Below are 19,354 nucleotides of genomic sequence, written 5' to 3'. Positions count from 1 at the left end.
ATACTGGGACCACCGAGGAAATAATAACTGAGAAAAGGTATGAAAATATCCCGGGCTTCGTCTAAACGGAGTATTCTAATAATACTGATAATACTAAAGAAGTATTATGTAATTTTGGGGAAGACATTTTAATCAGATGAGAATATCTTCATTTTCAGATTTTTTTTTTTTTTTTGTATGTCTAAACAAATTTAAAAAACAAACTCTCTTTGTTATCATGACTGAATTAACTGAATAAACAAACTGACCTTAAAAGACAACACAGTTTTTATACTGTATTACTTAGTTTATATGTGGCGTACTCTGTCACTATTCTAGCTTCAAGCAGTGTTGTGGGACCTTATCTTCCTCTGTTCATTCGCTTCTGGAAAAATATGAGTTTGTATTATTACCTCATTGATCTGGTCAATATTAAAGTTCAGAGTTTAAATTTCTTCTCTAAAACTACATAGTGACCCTTTAAGTTGACAGTGGTAAATGATATTATTAAGTAGCAATGGCTCCACAGCATTATTTTGGACTTGAAGAATGAAGTTTGAATATAATACGTCATCATCAATCATCATATAGCAACTATGAATTAATTGTTGTAACATTTTTTTTATATTTTTATGTTCCCTTGTAAACAGAGTGAATATTAGTTACTACCTGCTATTGTTTTAGTGGGGACAGGTAATGATGTAACAGAGAAGAATAACATGTGTGCGACGAGGGGTGGCGGATGTACACCGACTTGCCAACGTTTGTGCTGATTAAACGAAGATTAAAGAAAAGCAACAAAGACTAATTGCAGTGATTGCTCACAGCCCAGAGAGACTGGGGAATGCTGCCACACCACGAAACAAAGGTTCAAGACTGTTTGCACGGAAAATCACTCTGTCAGTCATTTAATCAGCTAATCATTTCAGCTGTGCTTGAAAAAACTGTTTGGCCTTTTAATTTCTAACAATCACATTTTATAAGCTTTTCACTTGTTGTGTGTGTCTCAGTACAATGTCTGCCTCTGACATTATAGTGAAATAAAAGGAAAGAGTGCCACAAAAGTAAAAGACTCAAGTACAAGTCTCAAGTACAAGTCCCTAACATTTGTACTTAGGTACTGACTTGTATCTGTGTACTTTAAATCCCCCATTAGTTTTCCACCATTATACTGACCAGATATTAACTTTATTTGCCCCGTGGTAAACTGTGGAAACTAACTTGCCCGCAGATAAACTCATGTGTAGAAGGTTGCAGCCTAAGCTTGTCCAAACTTGTACCTCGCCTGTGCCCAGTGTCTGTATGTTCAGTCAACCTTTAATACAGAGAAGCAAAGTCCACAGAGGGGTGCAGATGGAGTGCCTGCAGCTGACCGGAGGAGGCAGGGCTACGAGCTGAGCTGCACCTCTGCTCCACAGCCATCAGCCTGCCTCTGCAGCTCAGTTCACTTCAGTCCACTTCCACCATGATCGGCTCGCTCCTCCTGCTCTGGGTCTGCGTTGTCAGCATCCTCCTTCTCCTCAAATCATGGAGGCCCAAAAACTTTCCACCGGGACCGATCATCCTGCCAATACTGGGGAACATTTTGGAGCTGAGCCTGGAGAACCCCTTGAAGGACTTTGAGAGGGTAAGAAAATCACTGAGGTGAACGATGTCGCTCTTCTAATATGCCTTAAATTGTTATGGTGATGCAGGTACTATTATCAGCACTTTATTTGTGCATAAAAGGTTAAATACTTACATTTGTGGGAACAGTGTCCTGCTCTCTCCGACATTAATTGTGTTTGGAAAGTGATTGGACTTGTACTTTGCAATGCTATACTCTAAGGACAAGGGTCACCCAAACCAGCTCTACTACGGTTTTCATGTGATTGCATAACATATTGTTGAAGTCTGTATACAGTTGACTGCCTGTCATCTTGGACCAGAGCCAGCTAACAGGGCCAAACACACTGGGCGTTTTCCAACTTAAACCCCTTACAATGAAGGACATCACATGGCTGCATACGTGAGGGCCTCCACAACTTCTTCTGATACCTTAAATGACCTCTGGGAAGTTTTGGAGAAGAAATTCAAACTCAGAATTTTAACATTCACAATATAATTGAGATCATAATACAAACTAGGAAATATTTATTTTTTCCATAAGCGAATAAACAAGCTGTTCTCAGAGGAAAATAAAGTCCCCAGAACGCCGTTTGAAGCTAGAAAGGTGGCAGGGTCTGCCACATATAAACAAAGTACAACAGTGTGAAACTGTGTTGTCCTTTAAGGTCATTTTGTTTATTCAGTTTATTCAGTCGTGATAGTGGAGAGAGTTTGTTAAAAAAGTAATTCTTCTCTTCTCGTTCTCTTCTCTTCCCCGTTCTTCATAATGCACCTTTAAAGGGTAACACCACTATTCTACACATTAAAATGTACTACAACATATATGAAAAAAGAGAGTAAAGCCATTTGTGGCTCCAGAGGATGCTGCATTTAATATGTAAGAAAAGTCCTCCGGTGATGTCACACTCAGTGGCTGAATTGCATTGTGGGTAATTTCGGCACCAGGTTTTGAGATGCAGTCCACGGCTCTCATTGCGCTCCCATAATGCCGTTGAACTTATTATGGACAGTTTCAGGACAAATGATCAAAACCCGAGCAGCCGAACCAGAGATGTCACCTTTTCAAAACCTATGTTACCCATAATGCAACCTGCTCTATCTCGCTATATGTTTCCAGGCTCACATTTCACATATTTATTATCTTTCAGTTCGTATTATTATACGTTGTTGTTTCTTATCATTGTGGTCACCACCTTCAGTAAAGCAAGGTTATGTATGGGCGGCTCATTCACAGATGGATTTTTATCAGTTTATCAGTTATATATGCTCTTTGCTGATTGGTGTGTCAGCCTCACCTTTTGTAATACATTGTCATTCAAGCTGTTTTTAATTATGCTGTTAAGCTAAAAACATTTGTTTTAGATAATAGATAAAGTAGTCTGGACTTTTGTTTGCTCGGACTCTTTCCACTAACTTATACTCGATATATATTTGTCCAAGTTTTGAAGCTGTGTGTGCTGCTGTATCTCCACTGTGGTTTTGTAATGGTGCAAGTCCAACCTCCCTCTGAGACAATCAAGACTGTACCAAGACTGAAGATATAAACTGAGCGAATGAGCGGATGTGATTCCAGTGGAGTTATGCAACATGAATGTATTGCAAACACTGCCATGTTATCTTTTCTCAGCTGAGGAAGATTCACGGAAATGTCTACAGTCTGTACATCGGTTCCAAGCCAGCTGTTGTCATCAACGGTTATAAGGCCATGAAGGAGGCTCTCATGTCCAATGAGTTTGCCGGACGACCCCAAGACCTGTTTGTCAATGACACCACCCAGAGGAAAGGTAGAACAAATCCGATATTCAGCATTTTTCTAGATTGTTGAATCGGTAACGAGTAACTTGATTCGTCAAAAAAAATTCTGTGGGGTTAAAATGACTTTTCACTTCAAAATGCAGTGGAAGTAAAATGGGAATACAAAATTAAAGTGTAAGTATCTCAAAATTGTACTTAACTACAATACTTTTATGACTTACTTTCATTTTAATGCAAATATATACTAGTTTTCAAATTTGTAATCTGTCTCCTTTATTACTACTATTTAAACATAACCCCGGTCGGTCCCTGGTATATAGAGAATGTCGGTGATGTCTCCTTCTATGCATGGAGTGTATGTATGGGAGTGTCGCTAGTATAGCCCCACATCTCAATCCGACAGAAGGAAAAAAGGAAAAAAACAAAACGAACAAAGGCAAGGGTTCAAGTCCGTTCATGAGTTCTCTTCGGGACATGTTTTTGTGTTCAGTATACTATTCAGTTTGCCAGAAAAAAGGAGGCGGGTCTGTAACTGGTATTCGTCTGCTTTCTTCAAGCCCTTTCTTGCAATGTGACGCCCTGAAACCAACCTGCAGTATATAAAAAAAACAATACATATAAAGATTACTGCACATTTAAAAGATTTAAATTTAATGACGAGTACATGTAAAGCGATGGAGGCAGCATTAATTAACAAATATGCCTTAACTTGTACCGCTCACTGTCTTCAAGTGTCTAAAATGAACTAAAAACATCTACATATGGAAACCATTACATTCAAGCAGGCAGCTAATCCGATCATTAAACCCGTCTGTATGTGCGCAGAGAGAAACAAATTAATCAAGTGTTAATATTCATCGTCAGTCCTGAGGAAGAGAGGAGGAGGTTCTTGGAAAACATGGTGCTAAACTTTTCTGGCCCCTGCAACTCTTAATGAGATTTCATTCAACACACTGACGCGGGGACAACCTGCCCTGCATAACAACGAGTGTCTGGCTGCCAGAATGTCTGGATCCACAACTTTTCTCCAAGTTCATAATTCAGAGTACTTTTAAAGAGTAGGATTACATGACATCGCTGCTTTTATGCACCTTTAAAAAATGCACGCTGTATAGCAGCCACAGGGCAGTATAGTGCTCACCTACGTATGTAGTATATCGTTTTAATCCTGCATGAAAACAGTGTGCATCCTATTGTCCCAGCTCAATGTTCGTCAACCACCTCTCCCCCCCCCCATTTCAAAATAAGAAGAGACCACAGCGGAAGGTAGAAATAACACAAGGTAGAAAAATAAATCAGTCAAAAGCAGCTCACACACACACACACACACACACACAGTACAGTAGCAGAAATAAAGAGAAACAATAAGAATGAATACATGGATTCAATACTTCAGTTGTTTTAAAGAAGAGATTTCACCTCATTAACTAAGTCAACACACAGTATGTGTCTTCTCTGGTACATTCAAGAACACCAAGAAAAAAAATATATAAAGTTTTTCATTGCACAACAGTTTGTTTCTCAGCAAGCAAACCAGTGGTAAGGGGGTTGGCAGTAGTTGGCCTGGTTTTAAGTGTAACTTTAAGCTCTCTGTCTTAGTTTTGAATCCAGTTTCCAATACAGCAATGGCTCTGGATTGAAAGTAGTTTTAAAAAATACATACATGAGCTCTGGAATAGCACATTGACAATCACAGTGGAATAATTTAAAAAGATATGACATTAGATTTCCTGTAAGTTCATACTGTGTGCTCTTTGTGTCGCTGCGCCTGTTGCAGGAGTGATTCTGGCAGATTATGGGACTAGTTGGAAGGAGCATCGACGCTTTGCCTTGATGACGCTGAGGAACTTCGGTCTGGGGAAGGATTCCATGGAGGAGAGGATCCATGGAGAGATACAATACGTCATTAAGACACTGGAAAAGAGCATTGGTGTGTCATCCGTGGGTCCGAACAGTCTAAATAAGGACAGCAGGGTTAACTCTGTGCAGTGACAATGACATCTGAGCACCACAAATATTCTATTGACATGAATTAATAATATTAAGATGTATTTGGATCAAATATTTCCATTAATGTCAGTGTTTTTTCGTTGCCATGTAGATTTTATACATTGTGCCCTGTTTGTTTTAAAGTTCCTTTATAGTCTTGTACAATGCTTTGTCTCATTTCAGTCTATATGATGTCATTCACAGGCTCAACCTTGTCTCCTCAAGTTATGTTTCATAATGCGTCCTCCAACATCATCTGCCAGGTTCTGTTTGGTACACGCTACGAGTACGACGACATGTTCATCAAAACAATTGTACAGTGCTTCACTGAGAATGCCAAGATAGCCAATGGACCATGGGCCATGGTGAGTCACAGCATGTTTCTACGGTAAACACTCTGGTTTGGAAATATCAGCAAGAGTCGACCGTCATGCTAACGGCTCTGCGAGGCTGTACAGATGACTCAGAACTGGAATATTTCTGACTTGCTGCTTGTAAACTTTCGGGTTGTCTGATGTCCCAAAACAATTGCAGCACCCATGGGAAGAGTGTATGAATTTGCAGTCAGCGGTTTTTGTATTATGCCAGAGATTGAATAGAATAGCATATTCTTTTTTGTCACTATACACACGTACAATGAAATTGTGAATATACACTAAGTGCTGTAAATAAAATGTCTGTGTAGTTTTCTTCCCATATTTCGGATTGTAAAGGAGGCTGTACTGCTGAGGATTCATGTGTAGAGCCCAACCAATATGCAGTTTTTGGGACCCATGCCAAAATCCATTTACGAGAGTTAAAAATCGGCCATTATACACACAGTTTTTGCAGTGATGATGCAATAATTATACATCATCCCAGGCATTGTTTTCTGCACTTTGTTCTTTAAAACCAAAAGGTTTTCGTGTCACAGGCACAGTGGTGCTCTGAGCTGAATGCTAACTTCAGCATGCTAACATGCTCACAACGACAATGCTAATATGCTATTTATTTGCTATGTATTTGGCTTGAAAAGTAATCAATTATCTATATTTTTTTCTTTTTCTTTTTTCACAGCTGTATGACTCTTTTCCCTTGATCCGTAACCTGCCACTGCCCTTCATGAAGGCCTTTAAGAATGTTGAGGTATGTTTACTGGGCCTGGAGATTTAGTGTAGATATTTACAATACATTTGAAAAAAAAAAGCCTGAATAAAAAATATATTTTATATTTATGATTAAACATGAAAGACAAACATGAATAAAAAGAACACCAATGGTCTAATGTCTTCTTTTTCTCTGACTGCACATATACAACGACGACCAATACATAATAGAAAGAAAAAAGTGTATTAATACAAGGTATGAATGTTCACTCATGTATTTCAGACTTGTCAGAAAATTGCGAAACGTCTTTTGGCCGAGCACAAGAGCACCAGAGTCCCTGGGGAGCCGCGAGACTTTGTTGATTGCTACTTTGACGAAATGGATAAGGTGTGTGTGTGTGTGTGTGTGTGTGTGTGTGTGTGTGTGTGTGTGTCGAAGTGAGTTGACCCTATTCACACCCCAAAGTGTATATGTGTGTTCATTAGTAAGATACTGTTTCATGTAACGCATATTGTCTTCTCCTCTGTCTAGAGAGGCGAGGACTCAGAGTCTTCATTCTCAGAGGGTCAGCTCTCTATGTATGCTCTAGATCTTCACTTTGCCGGGACTGACACTACCTCCAACACCCTGCTCACTGGTTTCCTCTACCTCATGGGCCACCCACACATACAAGGTATGCCTGCACATGAAAAATCCATGTAGACTGTGATCGTTCGTCTGTGTCAGCTGAGGGAGTGTCACCTCTCCTCCAGCTCTTCCTCTGCTGCATGTTCACACCCGGCTCCTTCCTTTTGCTCCACTCTCAAACGATTGAACAGGAATTGTTCGTGTCACTTTGTTTTATTACTGTGTTATGGAAACAGGGTGTTACATCATCATATTCTTCTGCCCCCTCCCCCTGCTGTATCTCACAGAGCGTTGTCAACAGGAGATAGACACGGTGTTGGAGGGGAAGGAAAAGGCCACTTTTAACGACAGAAACAATATGCCGTACATGCAGGTATATCATCAGTCAGACTTCACCTTTAATTCACGTGTTCACATCTGTCTGAGTGGCTTATTTCTTAGCGCATTGCACAAAATCTGCTAAACTTCAGGGATCGTTCATGAAATTGCAAGTGTATTGGTCTGCTTTCTCGTGGCTTAGCTCCTGAGAGCCTGCCTTGTTTTTCTTCTGCCGCAGGTCTTATAAAGAAATCTGTAAATAAGAACATGTTGTTTAAATCTCTCTCCATCCAGGCTGTGATCCATGAAGTGCAGAGGGTAGCCAACACCGTCCCGCTCAGCGTTCCTCACTGTACGACTAAAGACACAGAGCTCATGGGATATTCCATTCCCAGAGTAAGAAGCACCTGGTGTTTAATAGTGTTTAGCATAGTGACAGTAAAGTGAAGTGTTGGGGAAAGAAACTTGACCGTGCTGTATGTCTGTATGTGGGGAGAAAAGCTATTTGTGCCAGCGCCGCAATTCGAGGCGAGGTAGGATGAGTCGGCAGGGAACAAAGTGGAATGCGACTTTTCTGCCTATTTCTGCACATTCGCTTTACTTCACTGATAAGCGAACTGACTGAACTGTTAAGTTGCAGTCGAAGTAGGCAACAGATCCTCTTAACATTCTGTTTGATCCTTCAGTAAATAAGGGTTAAAACATTATCTTGTGTAGTTTAAGTAAGACTTATCTCCTCTATGTACTTTCTTCTCAATGTTCTCCTCAGGGTACACTCATCATCCCTAACCTGACCTCTTTGCTGAATGAGGAGGGACAGTGGAAATTTCCAAATGAATTCAACCCTGAAAACTTCCTCAACGACCAGGGAGAGTTCGTTAAACCTGAGGCTTTCATGCCTTTCTCCACAGGTATGAGGGCAGGAAAAGAAAACAAAGCAGCATTCGTCTCATTGTATATCAGAACCTGCAGTGGCATGCAGACAGAGTGTGTTAAACCAAACTGCTGTGGATGACTTTGAGGTTTTTCTCCTTTCTCAGGTCCTCGTATGTGTCTCGGAGAGGGTCTGGCTCGGATGGAGCTCTTCCTCATCATGGTGACGCTGCTTAGGAAGTTCAAGTTCACCTGGCCTGAGGAGGCAGGAGAGCCAGACTACACACCAGTCTATGGAGTTACTCTCACTCCCAAACCTTATCGCATGAAGATCGAAGCCAGAGCAACTGAGTAATGCAGTCTGTGGACACACGGCAGAAACAGTGGAGGTTAATCCAGATCAACACTAGCAGATGGGAACAAATACGGTGAAAAGGATAGAGAGCTGTTTGTGCGACCTGTAATGGCATTTACAATACACTTAGGGCCATCACTGCATCTGCTCAGGCTAAAATAGAATGATTCCAATACGCAGCCTTGTAGGGTAACAGTCACCCCAGTAGGGTTACTGTCAAGGCTGCCTATTCAAATCATTCTATCATCAATTCAATCTGTATGAGAAACTTCTCATGAAGCATATCCCCTAACAGTCAGACCAAAGACAAATGGTTTCAAAATGAAGCTGTGCATGAGTGCAGGCAATAAAGTGCAGGTGAGACTACAGGGTCGTCACCAGGTGGGCGCCCTCTCTACAGACAGCTCAGCAGTCTCCTCGTGACCTGCGCTAACACAACCAAGACATCCGTCTGAAGCAAATGTTTACAACCAGATAGCATCAGTAGCAACATTCTGTCTAAGACTCTGCTCCAAGATTTTAGAAAAAGTTGGTTTGACTCTATTCACTGAGGTATCGATACACTTATCACTTTCTTTTGAGAAACTAGACAACCTCTGCACCGTTATGCTGAAGAAAATCTTACCGCTCTTTACCAAGAACTCTAACCCGTTTACCCTGATAAGCTTAACTTTGAACTCAGATATGATAGGTGCACTGAAAGGTCTAAAAGGAACATTAAAGAAGTTACAGATGATGAGAGATTTTAAATCTTTTAATATGGCACGGGAAGGTTTGTGGTTTGTGAGGGTAAGAATAACAGAGCTCTGGATTTAGTCAAATCAAGGCAGCAACAGAAGACCGCAGAGGACGAAGTGTGAGAAGAAAAAAGACTTGTATTGTAGAATGACCTTAGAGTTGAACTGAAAGCAAGCAGCCATATGACAGCTTTATCTTTTTAAAGATTCAAGTCAATATTTAGGGAAGAGAGAAGTTGCACTTTGAAGGGGACCAAGAAGGTGTTTGAGGCTTAGAAAAACTGGCTACAGATAAAGACAGGTACTGGGACTCAGGATTATCACTAGATAAGCCAACAATAAACCAATGGTAGAAATGGTAGTATTTACTTTTAATGCACTGCATATTCTATTTATAGATAAATACTGACTGCATACTGATATATCCCGTTGAGACTTTCAAGAAGAACAACAGTATCACTCATCAGCAAGTGCCTCATAATGACATGACGTGGCAGAGCCCTGTAGTGGCAGCTGTTATTATGAGGGGAGCAAAGGATTTAGTCTGGTGATGTTGTTATAGAGTCCATGTAGGACAGCGGTTTGGGCAGAAGATGTGTCAACAAACAACCTTAAACCGTGATTATTATTGTAGCCATGACAACAAAGGCCTCCCAGCCTTAATCTAAAAGTCATTATACCCCAATCAGGATCAGGAGAGCAGGTCGGCTAGTGACCATAAGGTTGCTGGTTCAAAACCCAGCTCCGGGCTAAGCTGGGCTGCATGTTGAAGTGTCCTTGAGCAAGATACTGAACCCCAAATTGCTCCTGATGTGCCGTTGGCACCTTGCATGGTGGCCTCTGCCATCAGTGAGGGCCCTGCGATGAGCTGGCAACTTGTCCAGGGTGTACCCTGCCCTCGCCCAGAGACAGCTGGGATTGGCTCCAGCAAAAACCCCCACGACCCCATAAAAGGGATAAAGCGGTTACAGACAATGGATGGATGGAAGTAACTAACCCCATGTCTTGTGTCCTCCAGCTCAGACATTTTCTTGTATCCCTACACATTTTATCCGATCAGAACAGAAAATCTCTGGGGCTCCCATGTGGGATCGCTAACCGCTTAACAAACAGGAAGTTAGCCAAACAATGATGCTTTAGCAGCATTAACTGTGTACTTACTCAAACCCAAACCACGGTCTTTCGCTAAACCAAATCAAGTTGTTTTTGTCCCCAAACCTAACCAAACCTTAACCGTAGAGTGTAAGAGTACATCATAAAACAGATTTATGCTTCTTTTCATCACACTAATTAGAGGTTACGTTGTATTGTGTCGTTACATTTTGAGGACTTGTTGATTCCAATAAAGAACATGCTGTGATATATCTACTACCGTAACTGCTTACTTGTGTATTCAAATAAATATATATGCATGTATTCCATGACATGTATTGATGTGTAATTGATTTTTATGGGATTGAAATGATGAAGGTTATTCTGGCCAGTTTTGCCTGTCCTGAGGCTGGTGTGTAACGTTCCTTGTATAATAGGGTAAAAGTAGCACTGTAATAATATCTCAGTGCTATGCATTTATTAGTTAAAAGTGCAAAAAATAAAAAAATAAATAAAAGGGTGTTAAAGTAACAAAAAGATTTTCTAAGTAGCAGTGTTACGTGCTGATAAACTGCTCTGACCCGTTAACTAATATGGTCATAGCAGTCACTCATCGCCCGCTGCAGACTGACACTGCTCCCTTCACTGATGACTGTGTATGTGGGATGTAGGAAGCTCTATGCATCTGAACGGAGGGAGTATGTTTGTGTAGCTGCCCATGGTGCTGACAAGATGTCATGAACTGGATCTTTTAAAAGTTCTCGTGTAATTACTTCCACCTTGTGTCTCATCATGGTATGGGCCACAACGGGTTTGTGAGTCTCAACACAATATAATTAGATTCTGTAGACCATTTAAATATTAATGTCAGTGGAGTATACAAGGTTACTTTCTAGAGAACAATGCAGCTATGATGAGGAACAGTAGATAATTACCCTCCCTTGAAAAAGAGGTTTTTCGTCTCAATGGGATTTTCCTGGATAAATAAAGGTTAAATAAAAAAAAAATGTTGACTGATTATGAGGCCAGACAGAGTTTTAAAGTCAGTGGTTGTGAGGTGTTCCAGGGAGCTGTGCAGTATGTGCTATGTCATCCCCCCCACTGTGCGCTGGACATTCAGAAGGTCATTTCAAGATAAGGAGTGCGTAAAGTCTCTCACATCAGATGGCACAAAAGTCTGAGTTGTGTTACCTGTCATTAAATGCACTGATAACTGTGATGACCAGATTCTAATGTAATGTCTACTGTGGATAAATAGATCAAATCAATGGTTAACAATTTAAAAAAACATGATGCAACAACTCTGCAGGCCACATGACCGTGCAAAGGTTGTGTGTTTCTAAATCAAATATACAGGCAGAGGAGAGCGTAAGCTCATCAGAGTCAAAACTTCATCATGTTTGCATCTGTGGTTCTGCTCTTGGCTGTGGCCGTTCTGCTCGTCCTGGTCCTCTTTCCAACCAGCAGGGCCAAAAATTTCCCTCCAGGCCCGCGACCCATCCCCATCTTTGGAAACCTGCTGGAGCTGAATCTGGAGAACCCCCTGGCAGATCTGGAGAGGGTGAAGTTGAATAATGTTATCAAGAGGAAGTACTATCCACTGTATTTATGTAATTAGTCGTGCATTATGCAAGATTTAATAACCTGTCTGGGTAAAATTCTATGGAGTGACAGATTCTTTTAATCGAAAGGAAGTGTTACTTTTGCATCTGAGTCTGCATGGTCTCTACTTTTGCAGTTTTCAGTTGAAAACTTGTGCTAACTAGCGGGCCTGTCTGTCTTCACCTAAAATGACCCGAGAAATTGAAAAGTGTGAGTAGTGTAGTAGTGAAGTAGCTCAATCTATTAGGTATTAAATATCTATCAGTGTGTATTTTTCAGTAATAGGTGCTTAGAAATAATGCAACTCATTTTACAGCTCTTACGACTCCTACCTATGATAACTTGATAATAATTTACCCAGTTCAGAGCCTGATGATTGACCCGATTAAAGGTCAGTCACTTAAGCCCCAGTAACAACAATACTGTGTCTCTGCCCTCAGTTGGCCAAACGCTATGGAAACGTCTACAGCATTTTCATTGGTCCCAGGCCAGCAGTCGTTATCAATGGGCTGCAGGCCTTGAAAGAAGCCCTGGTCAACAAAGCTGCTGACTTCTCTGGCAGACCACAAGACCAAATGGTCAATCATGCTGTGCAAGTGAAAGGTACAGAGCAGACATCTGACGGATGGTTCAGGTTCAACTAACAGAGTTAGGGATCGTGTCCAAGTTCTGCTCTGATGCTTGATCAGATTTGTTGAGCACCACTCAATTTTCCCAGTTGAAGTGGAATATGTATTTCAATCTTTTTGTCCAGTGTAAAACTGTAAATTCTGCAGTGTAAAATGCACAAAATACAAAGAACAGAAAAACTGAAAAAAGCTGTACTTGAGCAGGTAGAGTTGAGTACTTTTTAATCAGAATGGCACACAAGAGAATGCCTAACACATACATTTTATTATACTTATTGTTGTGGTCAGCAGCAGCTATCAAATAGAATATAATGTGGTATATTGTACATTTCCATCTGATTGGAAGTCCCGGAGAATTTCACAGTACTATCAAGTGGAAATACTCAAGCTAAGACAATTACTTAAGAGCTTGAGTAGATGTCTGATAGTTACTTTCTACCACTGAGTAAACTAAAGACTAAAAGAGAAATACACTCTAACAAACTAACACACAAACAAAAGTATATGTTGGTATACGTTTCAGTCATTCCTAAGATACATTATGCGATCCATCCATTGTGTGCTGAGTATTCAGAGAATAAATCCATCAAGAGGAACATATAACATCTGACAGGACTGGAGTGGAAAGTCTGTCTAGAAGTCCACAGAGAAATCATTATCAACATAAATACTCTCAAACTGACTTCATGTTAGGATGTAAAAGGTTTTGGCACCATCTGGTGGTAGCAAAGGGTGGAAGTAGTGTTCAGAGTTTTTACAGCAGTATGATCAGCAAAATATACTTATATTTATATTTATATAGTATTGTTTCAACAGGATTTGCAAAGTAAACAATCAATATATTTGTATATCTTGATGTTGATGATAAAAAAATGAAATTCAAACTTTCTTTTTTTTCAGTGCCATTAAAATATGTATTTAAAAATAAATGCACTTCTCCTTCTTACTTCTGCTTGACCCTTTCTGCATGCAGCTGATGCTCCCGGAGTGATTCTAGCAGGTTATAACCCTGCCTGGAGAGAGCAGCGACGCTTTGGTCTGATGACCCTCAGAAACTTCGGTCTGGGGAAACAGTCCATGGAGGAGAGGATCCTGGGAGAGATAGAACGCATCTTAAAAATACTTGAGCAGAGTATTGGTACGTCCATTACTGATCCTTTGAAGTCTGTGCTCAAAACCCAAAACCCAAAAGCCAACATCTTTATAAAATCTTTTTTCTTTTTTCATCTTATTTCACCAGGTAAGCCCATGAGCCCCCAGCTGATGTTCCACAATGCAGCCTCCAACATCATCTGCCAAGTTCTGTTTGCGAAGCGGTTTGACTACGATGATGAGTTCATGAAGTTTTTTGTCAGTCTTTTTCATGAGACATCCAAAATAATCAACGGGCGCTGGGGTTTGGTGAGTCATAAGTTTGACCACACAGCCGCTCATGCTCACTATAAACTGCTTTCTGGTGAACCTTCATCTCTCAGAGTTACCCATACAATGCTCAGGACACTTAAAGGCATATTAAAATGTAAAACCTATCTTGCATTTTTCTCTCCCATACAGATTTATGATTCGATACCGATGGTGCGCAACCTGCCACTGCCCTTCCAGAAAGCATTTAAGATGTTCAAGGTCCGTCATTCATTTCACTCACTGGAGATTGAGGCTTATCTGTTTGATTGATAGCAGTGAGGCTGTTTATAACTTGGTTAAATGTTGCAAAGATGTTGATCAGCCTTTACATTCTCACAATGACAAGCTTAGCAGGTTGCTCAATAAATCAACATGCTATTTCTAGATAATTAGCACTAGTACAGCTTAGGCTGATGGTAATATATTTGGTTTTGCAGGTATCTGTAAGTCGTATGTAGATGGTAACTCCAGATCTCAAAGATCTGGAAGAGTGATAGTTAACTCAAACCCTAATTTACCAAACACTAACCAAGTCAAGGTGCACAAATCTAAAGTTACGTCTACATAGCATATGAAGTATTTGGTCTTTATCAAAAACATTAGACGAGTGGCACTTTTGACCTGATGAAAAGTTTATAGGGTGACCAAAGTGATTACAATTCATTTAGAGGGGAACATGGATGTCTGTGCCAGATATCATGAAATCTATCCAATAGTTGGACTATAATCTGATATAAAAAAAAAGCTTCAAAAGTAATTTGGAAAAATTGTCTCATCCCATATGTCTCTATGACTCTTTCTACCAGTCCATATAGTAGATGTTTAAATATTTCATGCAGCTACTAGCAGGGCTATATAATAAGCAAGGAAAGAAAGAGAAATCCAGAAAAATAAAATGTACCAGGGAAATAGATAAAAGAAAAGAAAGAAAGAAAAAGACAGAAAGAAAGAAAGAAAGAAAGAAAGAAAGAAAGAAAGAAGGACTTGGGGAAGAAAGAAGGGAAAAAATAATTAGTGAAGGAAAGATGGATGAATATGAACTTTAGTAAAGCTGGCAGCAGGGTGATACATGGAGAATGTTGGATGAATCATTGTGATGCAGCACCTGCAGTAAAATGGGACTTTGCAACATGTCACAACAATTTGAAGTGGCGCTGCAGTCACAGTGCCATGGAGAGGTGAAGGGTTACAATAAAATTTCGAGACAGGGCCTCGAACATTACAGTACCATCGACAAAAAAATTCCTGTGTGAATTTCAGTCATTAAAATATGTTACAGCTAAACTGCATGGCTGCACCTGGCACCTGTTTGGTTCAAGCTGCCGTTTCCTGTCCGCCTCTGCACTGTCACCATCCACTAAAGGCACAAAAAAGAAGCAACCTGGGACATAAAGCCTACTGCATGTTAAATAGACTTGCCCATGAGAAGCCCTGACCTCAACATCTGATTAAGCATATTTCTAAAACTTGTTCATCTCACCAGAACTTTTTTTCTTACCAGATTTCACATGAAAGACGTATGGAGATGTTGGCTGAGAACAAAAAGTCCAGAGTTCCTGGTAAGCCGCGGCATTTCATAGACAGCTACCTGGATGAAATGGATAAGGTTTGTGTGTCTTTCTGTTATTAAGAACAATTCTGTTCAGAGCAGCTGTTGTGAACCTTGAACCCGCCTGGGGAGGTGACAGAATGTGTGTTTACTTCGTCTTTCTCTCTGTTGTCTGCCTGCAAAGAGAGGAGACGATGGCTCGTCATTTTCTGAAGACCAGCTTTGTGCGTTTCTTTTGGATCTTCACTTTGCTGGGACTGACACGACCGCCAACACCCTGCTCGCTGCCTTCCTCTACCTGATGAATTATCCACACGTACAGGGTATGTCTGTATCTCTGTCATCTGTCAGTTTCCGCTTTACTTACAGTCTGTAAGCCAGTAACTCCACCAGACTGAAGTGTCAACAATTACTGATTACTCTTTGTACAGAGGTTTGTGATTTTGAGTGAGTTATTCTTAGAACAACCCTGGTTATACATCAAGCACAAATGCCATGCCAAAATTGATCCATTGTTTCGGTCTATAACCAATACCTGCAAAACTAATGACATCCCATCAGACTAGTACTTTGTGTTTTGCAAAAGCATTCATTTTTATTTCCCCCCTACATTTGAACACACATATCTACTCTTTCTTCTCTTAATATTTTTAAAACAGGCTGTAGTTTTAATGCATTTGGGGGGGTTATTTTCATTTTGACTGATTTCCTCTATCAGTGCATCACGCTTAACAGACGTAGCAAGGAGAAACAGACAGAGAGGAAGACTGGAATGGGGAGAGAGGGTGAATGAGATTCAACAATCAGCTATCGGACAAATCCTCCTGATTCTTCCTTTAGGTTTAAAAGTCTTTTGATTGTATTAATATGATGTCAGGTTTAGTTAGTTTTTAGAAATGGCAAGCTGCTTTACTTGAGTGAAGAAGTCAGTATGTCTTCTTTTACCAGAGTATTTTAAATTAATTGTTGTGTCTGTACTTCTACTTGAGTAAATAAAGGGTTTACTTTGGCACCTCTGATACCACACTGAAGGGGGTTTTGGGAACAACAGTAATCACATCAGCATGTTAGCACTGTCAGTGTGAGCATTAGCAATCGGCTCAAAGCTCTAGAATATTCTTCTTTTTCAAGCTTTTTAGTCAGCCCCCGACAACACAGTATCTGAGGCAGGTTCCTTAGGGAAACATCTGTTTGTCATTGCTAAAAATAATTGGAAAGATTCACACTTTCCTTTTGCAAGCTGCCATGTAGCACATACACTTGTGAAAACCCTTGCAGTACTCTCTCCAGCTGTGAACTGTCTCACTCTTTGTTTATCTCTGTACTCCTCAGAGCGTTGTCAGCAGGAAATAGACAAAGTTCTGGACGGTAAGGATCAAGTCAGTTTTGAAGACAGACACATGATGCCCTATGTGCAGGTAAAAGGATGACTGGGTCATATTTGCACGTCTATTCTTAAGCTTTTGTCTCCTGTTGTTCAAAATGTGGTGAAAGGTAAAAAACCTCAGTTATCTTATAGTTATCTGAAATGATAACATGAGTGTCTAACAGCTGTCTCTGTGATGCAGGCTGTCATCCATGAGAGCCAGAGGATGGCGAACACAGTCCCTCTCAGTGTTTTCCACTGCACCACTAAAGACACAGAGTTAATGGGATACTCCATTCCCAGGGTTAGTATAACATATAGTTTGTGTCATAATAGAAAATAAAGAAAAGTCATCAAATAACACAGGGTTTGACAACAAAATGACAATTGTAGTTGCTACATGCAACACACACGTAGAACATATATACAGATACTGTAAATATAAAATAGAGTTTATGTGCATATCCTCCCCTTGTCTTGAGAATTATAAGGATTTTTAAGGGCAGTGTACAGCAGTGTTGTTTCCCAGGCTTCCAGTTTGAACACAAGGCTTTCTATGTAAAATCAGAGGACAGTGGTGTGAAAGTCATTATTCTGCGTTCACATTTTAATAAACATCCTGTCATCTTTTGTTCTCTTGTGTTCTTCAGGGGACCACTATCATCCCCAATCTGACCTCAGTGTTGTATGAGGAGGGACAGTGGAAATCCGCCCATGAATTCAACCCGGAAAACTTCCTCGATGAGAAGGGAGAGTTTGTGAAGCCAGAGGCCTTCATGCCTTTCTCTACAGGTGAGTGAAAAGGATCATTACGTTAAGAGATAAGACTAAATTATTGATGAGAAGTTTGCTTTTGGAAATGACATTAGGTCATAGTAAATGAGTGAATAAATGAGTATTTTAACCCGCAGGCCCTCGTATGTGTCTCGGAGAGGGTCTGGCTCGTATGGAGCTCTTCCTCATCCTGGTGACTCTGCTGAGGAGGTTCAAGTTCATCTGGCCTGAGGATGCAGGAGAGCCCGACTTCACTCCTGTTTATGGAACGACCCAGACCCCGAAACCATATTCCATGAAGGTCCAACTCAGATAAACTACTCTGAAAAACTACTGAGACAGAGATTACCTGAAGACTGTAATAAGCTGCATGGAAACATTGAGCAAAATGTAGCTTTTCAATATAAAACCTGCTTTGGTTAAAGGTGCACTCATCATCAAATTATATGAATATGTGATCAAATTGACTTTGTGTACGTGAAAAGGCTCACTGGCAGTGAGACATCCACGGAGCACCACCTCTGATGTTTGATAGAGCTTTATTGTGTCTTTCAGCTTGTTGATTTGGTTTTACAGCCCACAACTTTCCTGTTTGGTTCACTGACACAGCTCTCATCATTCCAGTTTACCTGTCCAGCATCGGAAAGAACACAGCCAAAGTTAGCAACTATCAAGTGAACACAGTTATCCATTCAGCTAATAAAGAGATATTTTCCTTATGGGTTTGGTACGTTGTGATTACAATTTGTTTCTGCTGCCCCCAAGTGTCAAAAACTGAATGAGTGCAGCTTTGAACATCACAGGGGATGCAGAATCATTTATATAAACTAGACGGTGTTCGATAAATGCAATGATGCTATAACAGTTTGAATTATACGTGACAGATTAAACCTCATCATATGAAACTATAAACTTAGACCATTTTTTAAACAGATGTTATGATCATCATTAAACATGTTACACAATGTTCCCTCTGTTGTCAGTAGAAAAAATTATATAACTTTTTTGTCAAATAAATAAGTCATGGAACATCAAACTAGTGCTAATTTTGTCACCTGTTCAACAAAGATGAGTTGAAAAAGGATGCCCCTGTTCATCCTCTGGGGAGCTTCAACATGTCGAGTGGATTCAATGGAACTCTGCCTATTAGATTTTAGTATGAACTTGTGCTGCAAGAGTAAATGTTGGTGTCACTGGAATGGTCATGCAGTCGCTAGTAATTAAGTACATTTACTCAAGTGCTGTACTTACGTACAAATTTGAGATACTTGACCTTAACTTGAGTATTTCCATTTAAAGCTATACTTCTACTACACTCAGGTAAATATCCTACTCTTTACTCAACTAAGGTAAGCTTTGATATTACATATGACCGCTGTAGTTACTAGTTACTTTGCAGATTTAGCAAATTTTACATTCAAAACATCTTGTAAAATATGACTCTTGTTATGGGTTACACATATAAAGTAGTAAAATTAAGCTCACCAAAGCTCATCAAATGTATTAGTATATACACTTTTGTACTTTAAATCAAGTTTTACTTGTCATTGACTATTTTCAGTTGTTTCTAATGACATTTTCTTGAGCAATAAATCTGAATAGCTCTCCCAT

General features: G+C 40.1%; 2 protein-coding genes across 2 annotated transcripts; both read left to right on the top strand.

Moving 5' to 3' along the window:
- Positions 1–1,325: 1,325 nt before the first annotated feature.
- Positions 1,326–10,751, top strand: LOC115585903 (cytochrome P450 2F2-like). Its single transcript, XM_030424535.1, has 11 exons — positions 1,326–1,606; positions 3,215–3,371; positions 5,120–5,272; positions 5,536–5,696; positions 6,388–6,456; positions 6,700–6,804; positions 6,949–7,090; positions 7,332–7,417; positions 7,657–7,758; positions 8,132–8,273; positions 8,403–10,751. Exons 1-11 carry the CDS (start codon positions 1,445–1,447, stop codon positions 8,588–8,590), a joined length of 1,467 nt encoding a protein of 488 aa, XP_030280395.1. The 5' UTR covers positions 1,326–1,444; the 3' UTR covers positions 8,591–10,751.
- Positions 10,752–11,815: 1,064 nt separating this feature from the next.
- LOC115586055 (cytochrome P450 2D15-like) lies at positions 11,816–18,779 on the top strand. Its single transcript, XM_030424815.1, has 11 exons — positions 11,816–11,980; positions 12,462–12,624; positions 13,624–13,788; positions 13,891–14,051; positions 14,205–14,273; positions 15,556–15,660; positions 15,788–15,926; positions 16,936–17,021; positions 17,172–17,273; positions 17,620–17,761; positions 17,881–18,779. Exons 1-11 carry the CDS (start codon positions 11,816–11,818, stop codon positions 18,057–18,059), a joined length of 1,476 nt encoding a protein of 491 aa, XP_030280675.1. The 3' UTR covers positions 18,060–18,779.
- Positions 18,780–19,354: the final 575 nt, after the last annotated feature.

Source organism: Sparus aurata, chromosome 8 (assembly GCF_900880675.1).
Source record: "Sparus aurata chromosome 8, fSpaAur1.1, whole genome shotgun sequence".
Taxonomy (NCBI): domain Eukaryota; kingdom Metazoa; phylum Chordata; class Actinopteri; order Spariformes; family Sparidae; genus Sparus; species Sparus aurata.
The sequence above is the reverse complement of the archived record's forward strand: the minus strand, read 5'-3'. Positions and strand labels throughout refer to the sequence as shown.

What these genes read in the sequence shown, in the direction of transcription:
- LOC115585903 (XM_030424535.1), top strand. Translation starts at nt 1,445, where the DNA reads ATGATCGGCTCGCTCCTCCTGCTCTGGGTCTGCGTTGTCAGCATCCTC. An exon ending in GACACTGGAAAAGAGCATTG is followed by an intron (nt 5,273 to 5,535) that starts GTGTGTCATCCG and finishes TGTCATTCACAG; the next exon opens with GCTCAACCTTGTCTCCTCAA. An exon ending in ACTTTGACGAAATGGATAAG is followed by an intron (nt 6,805 to 6,948) that starts GTGTGTGTGTGT and finishes TCCTCTGTCTAG; the next exon opens with AGAGGCGAGGACTCAGAGTC.
- LOC115586055 (XM_030424815.1), top strand. Translation starts at nt 11,816, where the DNA reads ATGTTTGCATCTGTGGTTCTGCTCTTGGCTGTGGCCGTTCTGCTCGTC. An exon ending in ACATGATGCCCTATGTGCAG is followed by an intron (nt 17,022 to 17,171) that starts GTAAAAGGATGA and finishes TCTGTGATGCAG; the next exon opens with GCTGTCATCCATGAGAGCCA. An exon ending in CTTCATGCCTTTCTCTACAG is followed by an intron (nt 17,762 to 17,880) that starts GTGAGTGAAAAG and finishes TTTAACCCGCAG; the next exon opens with GCCCTCGTATGTGTCTCGGA.